The sequence below is a fragment of the Pelophylax lessonae genome, assembly GCF_965119305.1.
Source record: "Pelophylax lessonae genome assembly, chromosome: 1".
NCBI lineage: Eukaryota > Metazoa > Chordata > Amphibia > Anura > Ranidae > Pelophylax > Pelophylax lessonae.
The window spans coordinates 524,395,796-524,409,368 of record NC_138768.1 but is presented as its reverse complement, the minus strand read 5'-3'; the positions used below and the strand labels follow the sequence as shown (position 1 = coordinate 524,409,368).

General features: G+C 44.5%; 1 protein-coding gene across 1 annotated transcript in view; it reads right to left on the bottom strand.

Moving 5' to 3' along the window:
* Positions 1-13,573, bottom strand: part of ANXA3 (annexin A3) — a 93,109-nt gene that overhangs the window by 15,494 nt on the left and 64,042 nt on the right. Inside the window, exons 8-9 of the mRNA XM_082248013.1 lie at positions 8,858-8,951; positions 6,846-6,941 (exon numbers count right to left, since the gene is read on the bottom strand). Of these exons, the coding sequence (XP_082104139.1) occupies positions 6,846-6,941; positions 8,858-8,951 (190 nt within the window). The remainder of the gene's footprint in view (positions 1-6,845; positions 6,942-8,857; positions 8,952-13,573) is intronic.

Below are 13,573 nucleotides of genomic sequence, written 5' to 3'. Positions count from 1 at the left end.
CAGTGAATTGTCTCTCAGCGGAAGCCGTCAGGGAGGCTCGACGACCATCTGCATGATGTCTGCGTACCAAGACCGACGCGGCCAGTCTGGGGCCACCAGAATTACCTGCATCCGTTCCGACGTCAACCTGCAGAGGAACCTGGACAGCAGTTGAATCAGAGGAAAGGCATAAATCAGCCGATACTGGTGCCAGGGCACCACCAACGCATCCGTGGCGTCCGCCAGAGGATCGCGGGTTCTGACCATGAACCTTCCCACCTTTTTCTTGAGATGGGACGCAAACAGATCCATGTCTGGAGTCCCCCACCGGGCACACAGGAGGCAAAACACCTCCGGATGCAGGGACCATTCCCCCTGGTCCAGGGTCTGGCGACTCAGATAGTCCACCTGCCAGTTCTCCACACCCGGAATGTGAACAGCCGAAACCGCCGGAATGTGCACTTGGGCCAAGACAGGATCTCTGCCACTTCCTTGGCCGCTGGGCACTCTTTGTGCCCCCTTGGTGATTGATGTAAACCACCACCATGGCATTGTCCGTCTAAACCCGAACCGGGCAACCCTGAAGCCGAGTTGTCCAAAGGAACAAGCAGAGCTTGATCGCTTGGAGCTCCAAGACATTTATCGGTAAGGAGGCCCCCTCCGCCGACCACGATCCCTGGGCACAAAGCGTGTCCAGAACTCCACCCCAGCCCGACAGGCTGGCATCCATGGTGAGCACCATCGACAGCAGAGGCAGAAAGGACTTGCCTTATGTTAGAGTTGGTGACAGGAACCACCACAAAAGACCCGATCTTGCGAGGTGGCTCAGCGAAATTTTTCTGTCCAACGACGGAGGCGTTCTGTCCCACCTGGCAAGAATCTCTGCTTGCAGAGTTCTCGTGTGAAATTGAGCAAATGGGATGGCTTCAAAGGCTGAAACCATCAGACCCAGAGACCGCACATAGGCCCGTAGAGAGAAGAGATCGTTGTCCCTGAGGGACCCGATCTCGCCCTGCAGGGTCTGGAATTTCTCCTCCGGGAGACAGACTTTTGCCTGTCTCCAGGACCATCCCCAGGTAAGTGAGGCGAACTGAAGGGGTCAGAGCCAATTTCTGATAGTTGATGGTCCACCCGAACTCCTGGAGCGTCTGAACCGTGACCGACAGATCGCTCGTCAAGGTGGCACACAAACTCGCCCTTCATAGGAGGTCGTCCAGATAACGGAGGACCGCAAAGCCAGTACCGGAACGAGACCGAAGGGTAACGCCACAAACTGATAATGCTCCTCCGCCACCGCGAAACGGAGATACCGCGATGACCTTCATAAATAGGAATATGCAGATACGCATCCTTTAAGTTGATGGAGGCCAGAAAATCCCCAGGACTCAACGACGCCACGACAGACCGGAAGAATTATATCCGGAACTTCTGTACCCTTACAAAGTGGTTCAGAGACTTTAAGTCCAGAATCGGACGCACTTTAGCCTCTTTTCTGGGCACCGTGAACAGATTGGAATAAAACTCGCGAAACCTGTCCCAAGGAGGGACTGGCACAAAGAATCTTTGGGCGAGAAGATCTTGCACCACCCCCTTGAGATCCTTTAAACGATCGGGAGTCAGATGGAGATTTGATGAAAAGAACCTGTCTGCGGGGCGAGATCAAAACTCGATCTTGTACCCTGAACGAATCAGTTCGTGAACCCACCTGTCCTGAATCCGGGACAACCAGGGTTCCTGAAAACAACGCAGACATCCCCCCACCCCTGAAACGGGTGATGGCGTCCCTTAAGAAAGAGGTGGACTGGGTTGCTGAACTGGACTGACTGGCCTTGGGTTTACCCGACCAAGGTTTCTTGTGACAACCTGAGGTCTTGAAGGATTTACCCTTATCCTGTGCCCCGAAGGCACGAAAGGACCCACGATGAGCCTTGAAGGAAGGACCCCGCCTAGCACGGGGGGATTTTCCCTTAGAGGCTTGGGGCAAAAGGGTACCCTTACCCCCCGTAAGCTCCTTGATCAACTCATCCAGAGTGTTCCCAAAAAGATGACGACCCACATAAGGGACATCAGACACAGTCTTTTTGGAAGCGTGGTCAGGCGACCAACTCTTCAGCCAAATAATGCGGCGGATCGCAACCCCCACCGCAGACAACTGTGCGACCAAAGGAGCCTTGTCCAAGGCCGCGTGACACAGAGACATCACGGCCTGGGTCTCTTGATCCACCATGTCAAGGGCAGCCGGAGAGACCGACTCCACCACCAAAGTGCGGCGAAGCACCTTGGACCATTCTGTGACAGCTTGAGAGACCATCAGCGAAGCAAACACAGGCTTGAGCAGGGAGCCTGCCACCAAATACATGTGGCAGGAAAGCATCTCAACACACCTATCTGCCAGATCTTTGAACACCGGGGAGTCCACCACAGGAATCAAGGTGGATTTATTCAACCTAGAAACAGTGTGGTCCACCTTTGGTGACACCGTCCAATGATTGTCAAAAGGATCCTCAAAAGGGATAACGGTATTTAAACTGCTTAGGCACCATCAGCTATGCTTGATGAGACGCCATTGGTCGTTCACGGTTTCGTGAAACTCCTCGGGGCAGGGGAAGACCTGACCCGACTTCTGGGCTTTGCGTGACCCAAAGGAAACCCGCTTACCTGACAGGGAGGGCTCATTATCGAGATTTAAAGTCTCCTTAATGGAACTAATAAGTGCATCCACTGCAGCGCGTTCCCGCGCCGCCGAGGAGGAAGACTCTTCCTCCTCTCTATCTGAATGTGAATACTGGGACCCCTTGGGGGGGGGGGGGGGATGGGGAATGTTGTCCATGGCAACCAAATCAGGCTGTGAGCCAGAAGACAGAGGGCATCGGCCGTTTTCGAGAAGTGCGTTCAGACATCAGCAGATCCAGTTTGGACGCCAAAGTCGCAAGAGCAGCACATAATGAGGCCATGGAAGAGGATTCAGGGGTTCCTGAAGCACCAACCAGGTCTGCGGGTAATTTACTATCATGGGAAGCTGGCCCTTTAAGATAGCGGTTCCCGCTGACCCATCCTGCAAAACTGCACCGCCCGTGGAGACCTCTTAAAAACATCTATAGCCACAAGAAGAAACAGTTTTTGCAGGAAAATGCCTGAAAGGCTGCTGCAGTGAAGAGAAGAGAAATAAGGAAGTGACCTCACGCACTAGAGGCCTATGCCCGCCCTGAGCCACAGAAAAACGGTGCCTGATAAAATCCTATGGGAGGAAGCACTGGCAAAATGGCAAAAACGATGAGAAAAAATGGCTGCTGCCCACACAAAGAGGCCTAAACAGCCTGCCCTCACCCAAAATGGCGGCCGAACGAACGGCGCCAAATAAAGTAAAAAAAACAGGAGCTGGCCACCACTGGGAACCCTAGAGAACCCCCCCGGGATGCATTAAGCCCCCACACCCCCCATCAATAGCATTGTACACCGTAGAGCTCCCCCAGCAGGGGCAGGGAGAAAGGGGCCGCACCAAACGGCCAGGAGGGGGATACCACAGAAACCACCCTGTACTGCCATCCCCTAAGAGTCTGCCCACAGAACACCCCTACAGATTATAGTCCCAGGGACACAGGGGTGGTATCACTCACCAGTCCATAGATCTCAGGCACCGCTCTGATACGGAACACCTCCCACCCTGAGTGGGGGTGCCGTCAGCCAGGAAGGATGCTAGCAACACACAGGCATTCCAGAGTTGAGACATCCCGGCGAAGACGGGTCTTGGCAGGCTCGTCCCCATCCTAAGGGGCACTGTCGTTGCGAGGCCTGGGCGCACCAGTGACCTGTGACGCTCAGTGGCAGGCTGGGACTCCATAAGGATCTATATTATCCAGTGCGAGGCCCAGCTCTGCTGTCGCTTGTAGTCCTCCAGGGATTCCCTGACTAAATAGCGATAGTGAGTGAGGAGAATAAATAAAAAAGCCATTTTCAAAGAAAAAAAACTTTTTTTTTTTTAAGAAAGAAATATAAAGAAACAGACACTATGTCCCAGCTGGGAGACCTAGACCTACTCCTGACGCTAGGCAGCATATAAAATTGAAGGACAGTAGTAACTGTGTCAGGATAATGGCCCCATGGAGGTGTGTCTAAGTGTAGAAAGTTTTTGTTAACCTTTCAAACTGCCACGCTTACTCCTGCAGAGGGCGCCATTACCCAGTCGTGAAGGCTTACTGAGCTGCTGCGACTGTCAGAGGACGCAAGAGAAATTTCATTTTTGACTGGAGTTTTCCTTGAACTGTTCTCCATTATTTTAGGTGAAAATTGACTTAGAGTGTGGGGTTTTTGGTTAAATGATACCTGCCTTTCTGATGTACAGTAATCCCCCGCTCCATCGCGGTTCAGTTTTTGCGGTCCCGGTAATTCACGGTTATTTTTGTAATGTTATTTTACTATATAAATCATTAAAAATGAAATATTTTTGTGTTTTCCATAGCTCTTGCCATGTCTCTTAGTATCTTTTATGTGTTTAAATGAGTTTCTATTGTTTTAAAAGTGTGTTTAAAGACCTTGCACAGTACAGTGACAGTAAAAAAAACATGCCTACAATGCATTTTAATAGGGTTTTTCTATTTCGCGGAATTTCACTTTTCGAGGCTGGGTCCGGAACGTAACCCCTGCAATGGAGGGGGGTTTACTGTAATCTGAAAAGTCAGTACAGCAAAGTTCTCCTGGAGATTCCTTCCTTTCACTGATGTTGCCTTTTAGATGTCCAATCCATATCCACTAGCATGAATAGAGGTACACTAAAACCACTGACATGCAGCAACAATGAAAGAAGCATCACAATTCTAGTCTTTTGATTGTTATTCTGATCCAAAGGCTATTGAAGTCAGCGAGAATGCAGGACCCCAGATCTACATATGGGTTCTGAGCCAGAGACTTAGAAAGCATCATAGCCTTCCGCATCAGTATGATATAATCATTCATTTATGATCAAACTATCTTATGATGTCTTCTTGGAGAATTTTATTCTATTAATAGGGTGTATCTGGTCATATGAATGCTCTTGTCTAGGGCAATGGAGGAGACCGAGATGACTGCACACAGTCCTGACGCTGGGGATTAACAGAACAGGCAAAGGTCTCTATTCTGCCCATACACTTTGTTCTCCAAGAATGTCCATTAAGGGTTGTCATGCACTGGACAGACACTAGATTGTTGTCAGAAATATAGAGAAGATTGCTGTAGGCGCTCTTTCTGCTCAGGGTTGTCCCAGTGAAGATTGAATTTGATCAGAAATAGGTGTGTGTTCAGTAAAAAATGCTAAACAACTACACAGGGTTTAAAATAGCAGATAAAGCTTAAATCTGATAGATAGCATTAGAACCACAAATGTTATGAACAAGAAAACAATAGGTAGTATCCACCCGGAGGTGTTGACAGGATCTAGATAAATAAATGTCAACTATCTAGGCTGGGCTCCCTCCTCTTCTGGGCTGGGAAACCAAGCGCTGTGAAAAGAGAGGGGAGGGAGATAGGGGCGCCACAAAACCATGTAGTACACTTTATTAATGAAAAGAGAAAAATAAAATATTTAATGTACTCACAAATGCTAGATACAGCTTATTCTCAAGGCTGGTACAAGGAGCTATTCCTGGGATGGAGGAGCGGTGGATGAAAAACACCAGGAGAGTCACTGCAGCCGCAGGGAGTTATGTACAGGTACAGGAGTAAAGGACTGTGAAGCCGTGGCTGTGTGTCCAAGCTATTTGGGAGGATAAATGCAGCTGCCAGGATTAGTGTACAGGTGCTGGTCCCTGAGAATGATGGAGGTGTGGCTTGTCTCCGAAACGGGTTTACCATGGTTCCCAGCAGAGTAACAGCAATCTCTGCACTAACACTCAGACTTTTGTCGGTGGCTTCAACATCTGCATACCGGCACCTGTACACTAATCCTGGCAGCTGCATTGATCCTCCTGAATCACTTGGACACACAGGGGTGGCGGTTCTCCCAGGGTTTTCCACCCACCACTCCTCCATCCCAGGAATAGCTCCTTGTACTAGGCTTGAGAATAAACTGTACTGGATCTAGCGTTTATGAGTGCATTATATATTTTATTTTGCCCTTATTAACAAAACATATTACACTATACTGTTTTGTGGCACCCACTCTCTAGATGGTAATTAGATCTGCCCAAAAAAGTAATCTGTTGTCTATGGCAGGGTTTCTTTTTCCAGTCGAGGCAACCTGTTCCTTAAAAGTAAAAAAAAACAAAAACAAATTATATCATATTTTTACATATTGCAACAGTATCCATATACATAAGACACCAAACATTAGAGGTGATTTATGCTTTGAAAGCAAAATACACTTTTTCACACTGGTACTGACTAGTATTCCAGCTTTTCTTTTTCCTAATTTTCTCTGCCTCACACAGCTAACATGACCCCCAGTGCTGACTTGAATGTATGCCAGTGCCCAATGTACTCGTTTTCAACCAATGTCATTAGTACAATGCCCAAGATTGTAATGCTGCACAATGAAAATCTGTGGCTTTGTGTATTAAAAAAAAAAAAAAAAAAAAAACTGATCCACATGCTGGTACACAATTTTGGGGCAATTGTTCGGCATTTTGCCAAGGCACCCCTGAAGAACCCAGAAGGCACCCTGGTTAAAAAACTGATCATAGAGCTCGACAATCAATAAATTATATGAAGTCAGAAAATCACTTTCATTGTCTAACTTCACTCTTGTGAAGATACACAAAGATCATGGCATTCACACAGCATGCATCTTAAACAATTTTGAAAATGGCAATTTCCTATTTCCATCCTGACAAATTTCCTAGGACTCTGCATCTGCAAAAATATGATTTCAGCGAGCAGAACTCTGATCTTACCTATGGCAAGAAGCAAATCTTCAAGGTGACCGGATATTTCACCAGCTATGCTTTGTTCAATACCTTTATTGCAGATTTTCTGATATTCATCAAATGCTGTTTAAAAAGAAAAAAAAAACAGTTGAGTAAAGGCTACTAACATTATCCTTCACCCAACATGCAGTAACATACTGACCTAACTTCACTTAAAAACTGAACAAGTGCAATTATCTAAACAGACAATCATTTAGCAGCAGCTAATACAAAAAGTCATACAGATACAGGCCAGATGCTTCAGTTAAACGTTCACATCAAACACCAGAACAAGTGTAAAAAATATGACCTCAGTGATTTTGGTTGTGGCATGATTGCTGGTGCCACATGAGCTGGTCTGAGTATTTTTGTAATAGCTGATCTGGATTTTTCACACTTAACAGTCTCTAGGGTTTACTCAGGATGGTGGGAAAATATTAGGGAAGCAATAGATGGAAACATTTTGTTAATAAGAGAGGTCAGATAACTCCGATAACCAGCCTTTTACAACTGTGGTAATCAGAGAATCATTATCGATTGCACATGCGCAGAGGATTCACAAAGAACTGTGGATGTTTTTTGAGAGCAAAGGGAGAGTCTACTCAGTTTTACTATAGTGTTCATAAGAAAAGTGATTGGTAAATGTATACATTTAGTTGCTGTTAGGTATACCTTTTTATAGTTTAACATCACCGTTCCTTCCAGTGCTCTTCTGAATAAACAAATTGTATTTTAACCATAAGCAAAAGGTGGCTAATGTTGCAAAAATATCCTTTACTTGTATGAATCAAATAAGATTGCTAAAAAAGACACAGATTTCAACATTTCCCCAAAAATCTGAAGGGGCACTTTTCTGAGAAAATCAAGGTATTTGGTGGGCATAGCAAAATCATGGTTATGGGCATATGTGGAGCTGTGATCCAACTGTGCTGTGTAGACCATTACCCAAGCATAGGCACAAGATAACATTTCACACAATGACTAGTTCATCTCATTCACACTATTCCCAGAACCAGGTGAATAGTGTATAACACTATAAAATGCCCACTGACTTCTTATGCCCCGTACACACGTTCCGATAATCGTACAACAAAACTCGCTTTCGACCTGATCGCACGATAATCTGATTGTTAGTACACAGCTTTCGACAGCCGATCACGAAAGTTGGTCCAACAAAATCCGAAGGGACAAACAGGAAAACTTCTGTCGTACGACAGCTTATCGAACGACAATCGTTTCATCGGTACAGTATGCGTCCGCTAAAAATCGATCGACAAAGACCGTGCATGCTCAAAAACACTAAAACAGCACGGAAAAAGCCTGGCTGCCATTGTTTTTGTTTTGCACCATCTGATAAGTAGCTAAGCAACCAGGAAGCTTTTCCAGAATCGTACCACAAAAATCATACGGTTTGTACGCATTGTTGAATTCGATGTTAGTATCATGCAACAAAATGCGAACGATAAGTCGTCCGATTATCTGAACGTGTGTACGGGGCATTAGAAGTGAAGGTTCATCTCCACTAAATCATTCGGTCCCTTGGCACTGCATCCTGAATGCCTGCAAGGATACCACAGTGGTGTAAGTTGCAGGGTACACAGCTGTGTCATCCTCGGTTGTTGGGAGCAGACGACTGCAAGATGATCATGGCTTCCTGTGTGTCACAGCCAACAAGAGAGCCCACAACAGGAGCAGCCAGATCAACAATGGTTTGGACCCTTTCCCACCATCCTGACCCTAGGTTTCTGCACAGTAAACTATCAGGTTTCAGTACAATAAATAACAAAACTACAATACATGTGCTCTCTACTAAACATGCATGTATTGTGGAAGACACGAGGGGCTATGGGAAAAGATTAATCTTTCAGTGGTCTGTTTAGCGCCAAACCATGGCTATACTTGACTTTCTCTGTGTACTTTATACCAAAAAGGAAATACATTTTATAAAAAATTCTACCAGAAAGCTTATTTAATTCTCAGTAAGAAAACAAAAGTCGTACTTAGCCTGAGTTGTGGGAAACTTCTCAAACAAAGAACTTCAATAAACTTGTCCTCATCTGTCCCCCACTTTTTCTCCCCCGCATTGTACAAAATCTAGGTAAAATAAAAACAGAAAATGAACACACACAATACAACATAAGTCTCCAACCAATGTATTGTCAGTCATTTGCATCTTTTAATATCCTCTGAACTGCTCACAGCAGACCTATATTACCTATATTACATTATTCTCATTGACATGCTTTTGCTGGAAGTGTATACATTTTCAAATATGTTTAAACAAACTAACATTTCCAGCAAAATGTCAGCTTTTTTTTAAATAGTGTAGCCTAGGATATCTGGTTATATTGAAACATTATTCCAGCTCCCACAGATTGGGACCTTCTGATGCAGCTTTTTTTTTCTGCCTAGCTGGTAATAAATCTGGAGAATGGTAATATCTGAGCTCACATCAATTACCAACAACCCCCCGATTCGATCCACCAAGAATAGTTCAAATGTATCATTTATTAATTTTAAATCATACCAGGTAGAATATAAAAGGTCTCAAAGTGCTTCCAACCCAGATACTTTAGACTAATGTACCTATTTCCCCTTCACAAAGGATAGTTTGAGTGCAACAGTTAATAGGTGGAATAAAAGAAAGTTCAAAGCACATCTTAACACAATGGTCAAGTCACTAGCAAATGCACCCAATCTCCCCTTCACCAGGAAGCCCCCCAAAAGTCCTGATGAGGGGAGGAGACCAAGGGGTAGGTGGAGGTCTGACTGAGAAACAGGTGTTGGTAGCTGTTAGCTATACTTACAGCATAACATTTTCACCATATTTCATACATGTATAAATAATAAAATTAGGTAATTTTTAACAGTATAATATTTTAATTCCAATATTTTTGTACCTCAAAAGTCCCACCAGTGTTCCTTTTATTTTGAGCATCAAATTGGCACTGAGGTCCATGGTATTTAAAAAAAAAAATGCAGCAATCAAAATTCACATTGTGCTTGGTTAAATAATATCTAAACCCAACATATTGGGGAAACTAATGCAGCCACTACATCGAAGGACTGGTAAACTACAATATATATTTTTGTTTTGGAGCTGACCTACGCTTTAAAACTGAACTCTGGGTAAAACAGAAGAACTTTAAAAATTACCTCCCCAACCCCCTTTGAAGACATAAAAAATAATGTACACAATTATGAAGATAATCCAATTTTTTTTCCCTGTGATGTCTTTACAGTATTCCCTTTCAGATTTCTGCCACAGCTCCAAGTGGGAGGAGTCAGAAGGGTGCCCTACAAAGAAATTTAGCTTGTTGGATCAGGCACTTTCGATTGTGGCACACAAATCATGTGCCACAGCTAGCACACCAATGATGAAAAAAACGAAATCTGACAATCAACAATTTTAGTTTGATTTTCAAATCTTTTATGGCCTACTTAAGAATGTTCGGCTAGTTTAAAGATACAACTGGAACATTTTTCACCACTAAACCAACACACTCGAGACCAAAATTTCAGCTATTCCCCTCTGAAAACGGCGTCACTGCTGTAGCACCAGTCTAGCCAAAAACAAGTGATTTTCAGCCTGCCCTAACTCCCAGAAAAGTAACTGCAAAGGCTGAGAAAAGCAGACTTTGTTATGTCAGATTGCTACTGTTCTTCCCTGACAGAGCGTGCAGCATCTGTAGCTTACTGTATATCAACATAAGACACCAACAGCTGCATCCCAGTCAGCAAAGTAGCAATCTGCCCTTTCTCCAATGACGACTGGTTCAGAGATTCATTTAATGGAGCCCAGTGAAGCAGAGTTGTGAATAGTTGTAAATCGTGATGAAGACAGGCTTTGATTTCTAACAGAATGCACTCTGCTGCCTCGGATAGAGGATTTGATTCTTATGACATTACAGCAAGCTACAGATTGTACACTCTTTCAGGGCAGTGCTGTAACAATCTGACAGTTAGTTGAATGATGCACCACACTTAGACAATGAGGACTGGGATGACATATGGGACCTCCCGTTCAAAAGCTTGGTTTCCATGCGTGATAGACTAATTCAGTTTAAAATTCTGCATAGGGCCTATTACACCCCATCTAGACTACACGTGATGAACCCATCTCACACCTCAGAGTGCTGCAGATGTGATCAATCTCAGGCTGATTTTACCCACATCTTTCGGTTGTGCCCTATTATTGCTGGGTTCTGGTGAGACGTGTATGGACTTGGTGTTGCTCTTGATGACAGCATTTATGTTTCATGCCTTAATATCTTGGCAACACTTGGATCAAACTTTTTGTGTGTTTTGTGTTGGTCTTGTTGTAATGTGTTTGTACATGAAAAATTTAATAAAAAAGATTAATAAATCAGACAGTCTGCTTTGTATTACGGCCCATTGACCCACAGCAAAATAGACTGCAGATCAGTGGTATCTTGCATATGCCAATATAGTAAGGCAGAGCTGAAGAAAAAAAGGAAGGTAGTGGGCAGAGACGGGCAGATAGAACCTGCCAGAACCTGCCCAAACCTACCAGAAGTACCAAAAAACTACACGGAGTCTTTTATATATTTCTGTTCTGGTGACCACCCTCCTGCACATACAGCAGGCACAGGTGTCTGGTCCCCTTGAGAGGAAATGCTGGGAATAAAGCCTCTGAAGAGTGACTTCAATGGGATAATTCAACAAAGGAAACAAAAATCTTTTATCACAGGACACAGGATAAAAAAGGCAAAAAATTATTTTTGCCCTGAGAGGAGTTTTAAAATAGTATTAAACCCAAAAACAAACATATTGCAGTTTATCAATTCTTAGATGTGATGGTTGCTCTAGTTTCCTTTTTTAGACTTTTTTTCTTTTTTCATTAGGTGATCTGGACAGTAAGTGTTTTTTACAAGCTCAAGCTCTCCAGCAGAATGCATCAGTTTACAAGGATGAAAAAAACACTTTAATACTGACAGGAGTGATTAAAATGATCAGTGTTTATTCATGTAAAACCTTTATACCGAAAGGAAACAACCGTTTTCTCTGAATATAAAGTGTGAGCTGGAGTTTGGCTTCAATTGGTTAGTGCATCTAAGTCTGCTAATACATTTCACACTACCCCCCCCCCCCCAACTCACAATGCTGCTATCTGCTGTGTCTCCTGTTTATAATCCTTCAGAGTTGTGTCTCACTAATACCGGAGGTGTGTTACTGGCCAAATCACCAGGTGAAAACAGAGGGGAAAAAGCCAAAGAAACAAAACATGATGCAGCCACCATATCAAATGATTGGTAAGCTGCAAGAATGGGATTTTGGACTTACCGTAAAATACATTTCTCTGATGTTCATTGACGGACACAGCTGATTCTTCTTAACCATTGTGTTATACTGCCCCCTACAGGAGTAGGACACTAGGCAGGAAAAAGCTGGAATACACCTCTGGGCAGTCCCAGGGGTATACTCCCAATCTCAGCTATAGGCACTCAGTTTTGTTACAGGCAGTGTCAGAAGAAAGCCCAACTCCACAGAGGGGTGGGTGCTGTGTCCGTCAATGAACATCAGAGAAAAATGGATTTTTGTAAAATCTTACCGTAAAATCCTTTTCTCTTAAGCTCATTGACAGACGTAGTCCTCGTGGATTAATAACAACTCGGGTTATGCTGCCCTCTACAGGAGTAGGACTAGACAGGAAAGAAAACGTTCTGGCCACACCCTAGGGGCAGTCCCAGAGGGTATATCCTCTCACTTCCTGCTACAGCAAATCAGTTATGTCACAAAGCAGTGTTAACCCAACCCAACTCCAAAACAGAGGGGCGGGTACTAAGTCTGTCAAGAGAAAAGGATTTTACGGTAAGATTTTACAAAAATCCATTTTTCTCTGTCGCTCATTGACAGACATAGTCCTCGTTGATTAATAACAACTCGGGACGTCCCAAAGCAGTACCACAAATGAGGGGTGGGCTAACAAAAATCAAAATCCAGAAGACCCAACCGGAGCCAACCAGAAGCATCAAGGACTCATCGAGCAAAAGATGAGACCCAAGTGAAAAACCCAACAAACCCTTGAGATAGACCAACAGTCTCCTCAGATTGCGGCCTGCAGAACCTTGCGGCCAAAAGAGGCATCTGATGATGCCATCACATCAACTTTATAAAAAGATGTAAAGGTATGAACCGACGATCAAGTCATCGCCTTGAAAACCTGGATCGCTGACGCCTGATGGCGGAAGACCCAGGAAACACTAGGCGCCCGAGTAGAGTGCGCCTTAACAGGGAACGGAGGATTCCGACCTTTAATAGAATAAGCCTGTACCACCGTCTGACTGGTCCATCTAGATATGGTCGCGGCAGACACAGGCAACCATCTTCTAGGGCTATCCGTGATCACAAAAAGTGAGTTCGTCTTACGAACCAAGTTCGTAGTAGTCAAGTGTACCCTGATTGTCTGAACCCCATCCAAGGAGTGTAATCCCAAGGATGGCTAGTCTTAGGACACGGGGAAGGTAACACAATATCTTTATTCAGATGAAAACTCTGAAAACCACTTTAGGAAGGAAGGATGGATTCGGAAGAAGAACCACCTTATCCCTATGAACCACCAGATATGGGAAACGACAAGATAATGCGGCCAGTTCTGACACCCTGCGTGCAGAAGTAATGGCCACCAAGAAGGCCACCTTCTGGGATAATGTAAGCAAGGGAATCTCCCTAATATCTTCAAAGAGAAGTTTCTG